Raw genomic sequence first — 11,158 nt, 5'->3', positions numbered from 1 at the left:
ACTAATATCTTGTCATTTCTAGCTATAAGGAGCTTTTTCTTGCTAAACTTGTAGATAATAGTGTATATAGCGTTGAGGATTAGATACTTTTTTATTAACTATAGTGTCCCTTTAGAGGGTATAGTAGGCAAACCAACGATAAAATCTATTGTAATAGTATAAAAAGGCTATAGCGATGTCCAAATTAGCTAAAAGTCTCTAGGCTTTGGTTCTCTCAAAGTCTAGTTCTCTCTATATATAGGGCAATGCCAAATATACTTACGTACTATCTATCGCTTTTAGTTAAAAGCGAATACCGAGAGGTTCGCTATTATATTGTATATACTAAAGTAGTAAGTATTGTTATATACAATAGTAAGAATGTCTTTAATATAGTTGCTAGGGATATAAAGCTTCCTCGCTCCTTTGTAGTCGATATAGTAGAGGAGACTGTCCTTTAGCTCGTAGGGTCCAATCTATAGCTTTCAGTACTACTTCCTTTACAACTCTCCTTCTTGCTCTTTATATTCTCTCTAATTAACGATTTTCTTAGCTTGTTCCTCCACTTTATAGAGGCTCTTAATAATCTTGTTGTATCTATAGTTGTTGGGGTAGGCTATAGTTAGCTTAGTTTTGAACTTGTCACTAATAACTAGCTCGAAGGTACTAGTGTCTATAGCGTAGTATTCTTTAGTATCAATCTAGATAGTAGACCAAATGTCCTCTAGTTCGTTAGTAGCATTTTAGGTTTCGTTAGAGACGTCTTACTCGAAGGTTAGTAGGTATAATAAGGCGTCTAATACAACGTTGAGCTTTCTTAGTATATAAAAAATGTTAAGGTCGAACTAGGATAGCTAGTTTACAACGTTAGTAAGCTTTAGGTTAGCTTTTGTAAAGTCTATAGTAGCAAGAGATATATATTTTATAATATCTCTAGTTGCTATATAGTTTATTAGAATATTTATAGGATATTGGTTTGACTATACTATCTTCTAGAGCTTCCTAACTGCCTATATAATAGTAGCGACTTCTACTTCTATACTCCTATACTTCCTTTCTATATTAGAAGTTAGTTAGGATAGGAATATAATAGGCTAGATCTCGCTACTTGAGATATCTTAGCTAGGGATACTAGTGCTATCCTATTCGCTATAGAGTTGAAAGACGATTACTCTATATTCTTTGCTACTTACGTCGAGCTTAATAAATAGTGATTTATTAGGATAGTGATAATATAGGAAGTACTATTCGTATAGATATTCCTATAGTAACCTGAAAGACTCTAGTTCTACTAGCGTAGGCTCGAATTTAGTATTTAAAGTGAATACTTTCCTAGTATTCTTCAACTTAGCGATAGGAAGGTCTCTACTCACTCTCCCTTAGGCAAGGAGCTTAGTTTTATAGTCCTATAGAGGCTACGCTTTTACTATATACTATAGGATGCCCTTATATAGCTATCTGGCTATACTAAGGTATTGTTCTAAGGTCTCGAGGGTATTAGGAAACTTGAGTTTCTTAAATATAGCGATCCTATCGTCTATCTTCGCCACTCCTTCGCTATTGACTATATAGCTAAGAAGTCTCACTGATAAGTAGGCTATAAAGGATTTTTCTACCGAAATGTAAATATATATCTTATTGAAGATATTGAGAACTGTCTTAATATACTTAAGATACTCCTCTATATTCTTACTAGCAATAATAATATTGTTGATATAGGTATATATAAAGTGCTTATACTTATAGAACAAGCAGTCTATAAAGCGCTATACAAAAGCTAGTAAGTTTTTAAATCCTATTAGTACAACGTTTAAACGTTCTAAACCTCTAGGACTAATAACTACTATATAGTTATAATGCTCTTCTACAACTAGAAGCTAGAAGAAGAATCTAGAGACGTTGAATACTATAAAGATAGTATTGCCTATTATTATATTTATAATATCGTCTTAGTTAGGCAACGGGTATATATCTAGTACCACCAACGTATTTAGAGGCTAGAGGTCTACTATAGCTCTGCCTTTCGTTTTTCTAGCAACTATACAGTAGACTATAAAGACTAAGCAAACGACAAGAGTTGGCTAGTCTATAAAGTCTATCTTTCCTTATATATATAGTTTATTATATTCTTTGTTGACGATCGCTTAGTCCTTAGTGCTTAGTAGGTAGATCCGAATAGGCTTAAGCTAATTCTACTATTCGTCGATAAGCGGAATTCTCATCTTCTAATCCTTTAGTATAGGAATAATGCTATAGTTATAGAAGACGTTATACTTATCTAGTAGTACCTTCATTTCTTCTATATACCATTTGTCCCTACTATAAATACTCACCCCTACTACTAACTTAATATATAGGATATCGTCTAGTTTCTTAATACTATAAAATAGTGTATAGAATTCCTACTTAGTAGGTAGCTTACGCTTATCCTCTATCAATGTCTCCGTTATTAGTTCTTTACCGCTAGGCTCCTATTGTATAGTCGTCGTTATCTATATATATTTGTTGTCTACAACGTTATCCTAGGTCTATTGCGTAAAGTTCTATACCATTGCTTAGATATCCTCCTCTAGGCTATACTAGAGGAGATGTTTAACGCACTATCCTTCGACAATAGTAATTAAGCGAGTAGTGTTGTTCTTTATAATAGCCTAGTATATACTTTTTATATCTACGATAGTATCTAGAATGCCTTCGACGTATAAAGCGAAGTAGAGCTTACGTTTCTAGCTACCTAGATTATCGTCATCGGTGTCTATAGGCTCGAATATAGTCTCGATCAGGTGTTCTATTATAGGTACGACCGTCACTGTATTTATAGCTTTCACTTTCTAGATTATCCTTCTCCGCTCTATATATACTCTTACCTTTATATTATAAACGGACTAGAAGTAATAGGTAGATATATTAAGGTCAATCTTTACTCTATTATAGAGTATAAAGTTAGTTCTAATCAACAGTTTTACTCCTAAACCTTTAACAACGTCGACTATTATAGTAAAGTGGCCTTCTACGTTAGTACTATAGACAATTCCTCAGATATAGAAGTTAAACTCGATTTACTTCTTAACTTTAGTATAGGCTTTAACGCCTTTGACAAAGTGCGGCTTTACATTAATCTAATATAGGTTTTTAGCCCACTTAGAGATAAACTCCTTGTCGACAAGGTTAGTATTGCTACCTATATTAAAGCAAACCTCTATACCTAGCTCGCCTAGGTTCGCGCTAATGTTGATTATAAGGTATATAGCTTGCTTGTCTATTACTTTTAGTAGTAGTATATATAGCTATACTTCTATAATCTGTCCCTTAGCTAGTATAAAGTTTACTACCTTACCTTTAAAGTTATCTTCGTTGTTACTAAGGTCACGCTAGCGGTCTATTTAAAGTTATATAAGTTTATACTTGTCTTTGTCGCTATCGTTGGCTATATACTTGAAAAGCTTACGATATATTGTAAAAACTCTGCTATAGACAGTATATTACTAAATCTATAGGAGCTATTATAGTATTTTGTTCTAACTTAGTCTAGGCTAATAAAAGGTATAATATAAATAGTAAGAACTATCAGCTTCCTTGTCTTCCAATTCTTCATCCTTAGCTTCTATATTGTATTTATCGACAAGAACGTACCTAGTCTTCTCTAGCATTTCGTAGTAAAGGTTAGCGTCTTTATCGTCTCCTATCACTATAATCTCGCTATAATATACAAAGGTACTATCTTCGAACTGTTTTTTATATATATATATCTAAATTCGTTGGAGTCGTTAAGGTCGTTTTCCTTAGTTGCTATTATCGCTTCTTCTCTAGCTATTGAATAGTCTAAGTCCTCTTCTATAATCGTTAAACGGTTAATATCCTCTTCTATATCTAGTTGTACTACGAAAGTTTCAGTTACTAAATGGTTATACTTAGTCACTATCTCTACGCTAATTGTCTCTAGGTCGCTAGGGTTTGTCCCTATCTCTTCTCTAAGGACTATAATGTCCTCTTCTACCTCTTTCTATCTAGAAGGCTCTACTATCCTCCTAATCGTTGTCACAGCAAGGCAAAACAAGTGCTGGATAACTCGCAGCTAAATTGATCCTCGATTGACGAAGACTTCAAGTCTAAGGAGAGAGAGGGAAACTATCAATATATAGGTGGAAAACTATGCTTAAATACCTTGGGTAGTACGCACAGACAATTTGCGGTAGGGCTGCAATTTGCAGTGGGGCTACAAAGTCTATACGTTGCGGGGTAAGACGCGGTTCGCCTTATTAGCGCGTTTTTCCTTATCGGTAAGTCAACCCCTCCTTCTCAATCTGGAAGTCGACTTGAATCCTGTAGATCTATTAACTTAGGAGGTCATATAAGTGTATAGTTATATAATAGGTCTATATACAAGTTATATGACGGTAGTTAGTATACTATACCGTTATATTACCCCCCCTCGAAAAAGCGTTATACCTATACAACGGATACGTTATAGTCCTCTACTAGCTATTGGTAATTAGGAGAATTGGCTTACAAGCCTATTTTTTACAAAGTTTATACAATTGAGTTCTATAGGACTTAGAAATCTACTCTACAACCCGCTAGGCTATATAAGATGCTACACCTAGGCCGGTGGGTATATAAGGGAGCTAGGATAAAATGTTATCCTACGACCTTATAGTAGGTTTATATATATACGACGTCTCCTAGATCGAGTTAAATCGCATTGTCCTTTAGATACTAGTAGGTTATTATCTAGGTATTTGTTATCGAAATAATCCTCCTTATAAGCTTTTAGCTATTGTAGTAATCGCTAAGGTGGCCTAGCTATATAGGGGAATTCTTTATAGAATTCCTAAAGGCGATATAGTACATTCTTGAAATTAGTAGTATTATACCATTTAGGGTCCTTGCCCTAACTGATCTACTAAGTGTAATACTAGAGTTTCCCTTTAAATGTCTAGAAGGCAAGAATCTTTTCGACTTACTATTCTAATTCGCTATCTACCTTAATTAGTAGCTTAGGCTAGGGTTCCTAACCTAGTAACAGGTTGTTCAGTGCCCTCTAGAGTCGATCTAGGGTAAACACTAGGTATATCTTCTAGGTCTTAGGTAGCTTTAGCTTATAGGAGTAACCCTTCTTAGCAATAATTGGAAAAGGCTTAGCGACTAGGTAGTTGAGCTTGTCGCTTAATTAGTTTATTTACTAGTAGCCCTTTATAATATAGACCTTTTGACTAACTTTAAATTTTTCTAGCTACTAATGCTTATTTACTTACTATTTTTAGGCTTCCTAGGCTTTCTATATACTTTCTCTAGCAAATTAGATAGTAGAATTGATTCTAGAGAGTATCTCTTAGGCTTTAGTACAATTAAGCTTATCTTTAGCGCTATTGAACTCTTAGGTATACTCCTATTAATTGTAGATTATCTAGGGGAGTATACTAGTCTTAACTTTAAATAGGGCAAGGCTAGTAGACGAGTAGAGTAAAATAGCTTAAGTAAAGTCTATTATAGGCAATAATTCTAACTAATTGTCTTAAAAATAGTTAATAAAGGGGTATAGACGTTGGTCGAAGTATTGATTTATAATTTTAATCTACCTATCCGTCTAAGGGTATTCTAAAGAAAAGAAGTGTAAATTAATTCTAAAGATCTTATAGAACTCGTCTTAGAATACTAAGATAAACTAAGGGCCTTAATCTAAAGTGATCGATTTTAGGGCTCTATAGATATACCAAATGTGCTAGTAGTAGAGTTGCACTTTCTCTTTAGCAATAGTAGTCTTATAGTAGGGGAGCGAGTAGCTACACTTCTTTAAGTAGTCTACTATAACGAAGACTTAGTTATAGCCTAACTTGTCCTAGGACATTATATAGAAGTCTATAGTAATATACTGCTAAGGTCTTATAGGGACTTCTAGAGGCTTGAGAAGGCCTAGTAGCTTGTTGTAGAGTATATAGGAACGTCGATAGGTCTAGCAATTCTAGATAAACCTATCGATATCTCCTATTTACCCTAGCCAAAAGTATTGTCTCTAGACTAACTCTCGTATCTTGTTCCTACCTAGGTAGGCTATAGAGATCTAGTTGTAGATCTTAGCTAATAGGTAGGTTCGTAGGTAACTATCCGATAGAACTATTAGCCTATCTCCCTTTAGTAGAAGGCTACTATCGCTTAGAGTCTAGTTAATATTATTCTAGTAAGCAAATTCCTAGAAACTCTCTAGGGCTTCGCTCTCCTAGTTTACTTTAAGGATAATATCTACTAGTTTATATCCTTCGAGCTACTATAGGCAGGATAGCTCGAATTTATTGGCTTTAATTTAATAGATTATATACTATAAATCGTACTTAGCAAGCTCTTTAGGCAACAACTCTAGTTCCTCTAGGATCTATAGGTCTAGCTTGCTCTTAGAGAGGACTATCTAGGTATAATAAGCTTCTTAGACTTCCTTCTAAGTAGCGAGCTCTTTGGCCTTATAGGATAGGGCATCGGCAATAGCGTTCTGCTTTCTAGGTCGATAGACGATTTGAAAGTCTAGGGCGGAGAGGAGCTTAGCCTATTCGGCTTGTTGTATATTGAGTAGCCTCTTCTATATAAAGTATTACAATATATAGTAGTCAAATAAGATGTCGAACTGCTACTAGAGGCTAAGTAGTATTAGATACTATTTTTCAACGGTATATATAATAGTAAGGAGCTCCTTGTTGTAGATAGGGTAATTGCTTTCTAGTCTAGATATCGTTTTTAAGAAGAACGTAATAGGGTACTAACTATTATTGTACTTCTACTAGAAGACTCTAGTTACAACTTTACTAGATATATCGACTTCGATTTAGCTCTCTCTAGTAGGATCGTAGTATTTAAGGAGTAGAGTATTGGTCATTCGCCTTTTAAGTTCTTAGAAGGCTTCTTTATACTCTTTAGTCTACCTAAACGGTTTTCCCTTAATAGTTAGGCGCTATAGGAGGTATATAATTCTTCTATACTTATAGACAAATTAGTAGTAAAAGTTGTAGAATCTAAAGAAGGCTTATACTCCTTATATAGTAGTAGGTCGGTCCTAAGAAACTACTGTTTTAATTTTCTTTAGATCTATTTAGACGCCTTTAGTACTGACGATAAACCTAAGGAACTTAGTTTTGGTAGTATAGAATTTATATTTCTTAATGTCTGTCTAGAGACCTACTTTATATAGTTTTTAAAGGATAAGCTATATATACTCTTAGTATTCTTCCTTGTTCTAAGAGTAGATAATTAGGTTATTGATATAGGCGGTTATAAATATATTAAAGTACTTGAAGAACTAGAAATTAACAAATCGCTAGAAGGTAGTAGGTCTATTATATAGGCCAAATAGTAGGACCTTATAGTAGAATTAACTATAGTAGGTTTAGAAGATTGTTAGGTCTTCGCTTCTAAAGGCAAGTCGGATTTAGTAGAAGGCTTGCTAAATATCGATCTTAGTAAAGATTTTAGTATTTCCTAGTTATTATAAATTTTCGTTAATATAGGGTAGTAGGTAGTAGTCCTTAATAGTGACCTTATTTAGAGCTTAGTAGTCGACGTAAAATCTCTAGGTCCTATCTCCTTTAATAGCGAAGAGTATAGGGGAGCTATATAAGGTAGTACTTAGCTCGATAAAACCCTTCTATAGGTTCTCAACTAGGTACTTTTTTATAGTCTCTAGCTAGTCGAGGGTATAGGAGTATAGGGGGCTTACTCGCTAGGGTAGCAGTCTAGTAAGTTTAATCTTATAGTCGTATTTATACCTTAGTAGTATCTTATTGAATTCCTTTTTTAAGAATACATTAGCAAATTCGGTAAGATAAAGGTACTTTGTAATCGCTTCCTCGATTTAGGCTTAGACCTCTTCGTCCTCGTTGTTAGGGAGTTTACTAGTCTTCTTAGCCTTAATAGCTTAGTTGATCTAGGCGATTATAATAAATCTTAGTATAGAATTTTCTTGTTAGTTTCCTTTAAAGAACATTTTGTTAAAGGCTATAGTAGAGATAACTATAGCCTTAATTAGGTCTTTTAGAATCTATAGTCGCTCGCCCTCTTCTACCTAGGAGGCGGCCTATTCCTCTTCTTCTTTAGGTGTTATAGGTCGAGTATAGGTTCTTAGGGGAATAAATTTCTTGCTCTTTAGTACCTAGTCTATCTTCTAGAGGCTATTGTCCTATATACCTCTAAACGATACCTTCTATAGAGGTTTCTCAAGGGGTTCAATGAGATTACTCCTATTGGTATATATTTTAGAGACTTTGAGTTATATCGATTAGTATAATCCTAGGTTTGCCTTAGGTTATACTAATTGATATATTCCTAGATCTTTAATAGGTTATACCAATTAGTAGAATTTATTAGGTAAAGATTTAAAGAGTGTTTCTCTATACTTTAGTATTTATAGCTATCGTTAAGCTTTCTAATATTGATCTTAACGCTCTATTGCTTAGTCTCTTTACTTAGTATCCTTCTAGTGTTTAGGGTTTAGGGCTTTAAGAACAAAGGAGTTATAAGGAATCTTAAGGATATAATTCTATTCTAGATTATATAGTTTATCTTTAGGCTAAATTAATTAATATTAGTAAGCATCTAGCAAAATATTGTAGTAAGCGAGCTACTATTAGCCTAGTAATAGCTAATACTCTTTCCCTATATCGAGGGCTAGGAATAGAGTATCCTTCTATATTCTCTTATTAATTTAGAAGTTAAATCTTAGGATTAAGTCGATAGGGTCTATAGACTAGCCTTAGAAGTCCTTTATAGAGATCGAAGTCCTAAGTAGTATCCCCTCAACACTAAGTTTCTTAGTAATTCGCTTTATATAAGTTTAATTAAGGAAGGCGTATCTATTTACTCTAAAGTCAATAAGTATAGTAATAGTAATACTAGTTCTATTAATAGCTAATATATAAGGGAAGAAGAGACTTTGACCGCCTATAAGCTACTAAAGGTCTATCTAAGTAACTGCTAATCTAACATCTAGCCCTAAGCTAGAGTCTACTTTCTTTAGAGCTCTTAGTTTTCTAATTTAGTGGTCTTAGTCTTATTTTCTTTAGCTAAGTTCATTATTTTTTCTAGGTCTACCTCTATCTTCTTAATTATAGCTATAATATATTTTAGGCACTATGTTTTTATATAGCTAGTCTCCTAGTAATAGAAACACTTGCCCTCCTCTTTTAAGGTATTACACTCCTTCTAAGAGAGTCTAGGAGATCCTAATTTAGCCTTGCCTCTGCTAGAGCTATCTGGCTAAGGGGTCTTTTCTTTTTTCTTTATAGAACCTAATCCTCCGCTCAGTTGTTTAGATCCTAGTAAATTAGATTTTCTATCCTTTTGATCCTTTTTAGCTATCTCCTAGAGTAAAGAGAACTAGTAACTAAAGTGAGTAAAGTCGTCGAAGCTAATACTTAGATCGACTAGATCTCTCGCTATCTAGAAATAGAGGCTCTAAGAGAGTCGAGTATAGAACTCTTCTTTCTACTTGTCCTTAGGTTTCTTAGACTTAGTAGCAAGGTAGATAAACTTAGTAAAGAACTTATAGTAGGGTATAGATCCTATCTTTAGGGCTATAAAATCGTTCTTTATATAGCGAAGCTCAGTAGAATTAGTATAGAATTTATTTAGGAAGTCGAACAATTTATTAAGATTGGTAATCAGTTCTACTATATCTTCTTCTAAATAGGGTATAAGAGCCTCCATTGCTTCGCTATTAATAAAGGACATTATATATCTAAATTTTAAGTCCTTTGTTAAGAATAGTTCATAGTTCCCTTTAATCTTTTGAAATATAGCTACTTTCTATATTAAATACTTTAGATCTTTGCTATTAGTAAATTTCTTAGGGTTAGTAATCTTTATAGTTTTTATATAGGCTATAGGTTTAGGAGTCTTTTTAGTCGTTGGGATTAGACAATTAGGATTATATAACTTCGAGTACAACTTGGTTTACGTTGGTTCAGTTTAGGTCAAGGGTATAGTTCAGCCCTATAGATCGACTATATTAGCAATCTTCTTAAGGAGCTCCGTCCTCTTGTCTTCTAGTGCTATCTTATTATATAAAAGTACTTCGACTTAAGCGTATAAAGCAGAAAGTTCTTTAGGGTCAGGGATATTACCTTATTCCTGTTTAAACTACTGAACTCTTATAAATAGTATTGCTATCGAATTGGCTAGTACATTATAAGTAACTTATAGGGCTATAGCTTACCTAATTGCTATATTACACTATATAATAATTGATTAGATTATTTTAATAAGATCGTTGACCTACAACTAATTGACCTATTCGGTACTCAACGGCTAGACCTCTTTAGGAATAATCAGTTTATTATCCTAAGGGAAGTGAGCAATAGCGATATACTTATTTTTAAGCCTTATATAACACTTAATCAAGTTTACCTCCTATTCTTTGGCTAAGTACTCGATTTAGCTAATTCGGTTGAAAAACTTAGGAATAGAGTTTATAAGTTTATATTCCTCGATTAAGTCGGTGGTTATATAGGTTTAGGAGCTAAGTAGAGTCAAATCGCTAATCTTCGATCGAATTTAGGTACCTCGGTTACCTCCTACGTTGAACTTATAGAGGTCTACTAGATCAATCTTCTAGGTGTTCTAGCCCTATTCGATAGGCCTAGGAGTATAATCTACGTTTTCTGTTTTATAAGCCATTGTAGAATCGTACCTCTTCTAAGACTTCTTCTGTTAATCGATATAGTTGAATCGCCTCGACAAGGTAATCACACTGCTTACCGCTAGTCGATTAGAGGTTGCTTCGCTATTAGCAACCTATTATATACTTGACGGTTTGTCCTTAGTGCCAATTGGTTTCTAGCTAACCTGTCGCATTGTACTGTTGGTAAGTCGAAGGTTCTATTAGGGATTCGAGTTCCCTAGCCAACTAAACTAGTCCTATTAGGAAAGGCTATATTAGATATTATATTACCTTCGTAGGCCTATAGTAGTAAGACTTAAAGTAATGTTATAGCAAAGCAAAACAAGTGCTAGATAACTCGTAGCTAAATTGATTTTCGATTAACAAAGACTTTAAGTCTAAGGAAAGAGAGGGAAACTATCAATATATAGGTAGAAAACTATGCTTAAATACCTTAGGTGGTATATATAGACAATTTGCGGTAGAGCTACAATTTGCAGTAGAGCTACAAAGTCTGTACGTTGTAGGGTAAGACGCGGT

The 11,158-nt window shown here is 34.0% G+C and overlaps 1 protein-coding gene across 1 annotated transcript; it reads right to left on the bottom strand.

The window, feature by feature from the left end:
- Positions 1-1,448: 1,448 nt before the first annotated feature.
- Positions 1,449-1,745, bottom strand: THITE_2013508 (uncharacterized protein; the record flags this gene model as incomplete). Its single annotated transcript, XM_003656268.1, has 1 exon — positions 1,449-1,745. A coding segment is annotated over one exon (297 nt), but the record flags the coding sequence as incomplete, so codon positions are not given.
- Positions 1,746-11,158: the final 9,413 nt, after the last annotated feature.

The sequence above is a fragment of the Thermothielavioides terrestris genome, chromosome 5, assembly GCF_000226115.1.
Source record: "Thermothielavioides terrestris NRRL 8126 chromosome 5, complete sequence".
In the NCBI taxonomy this organism is placed as follows: Eukaryota; Fungi; Ascomycota; class Sordariomycetes; order Sordariales; family Chaetomiaceae; genus Thermothielavioides; species Thermothielavioides terrestris.
The sequence above is the reverse complement of the archived record's forward strand: the minus strand, read 5'-3'. Positions and strand labels throughout refer to the sequence as shown.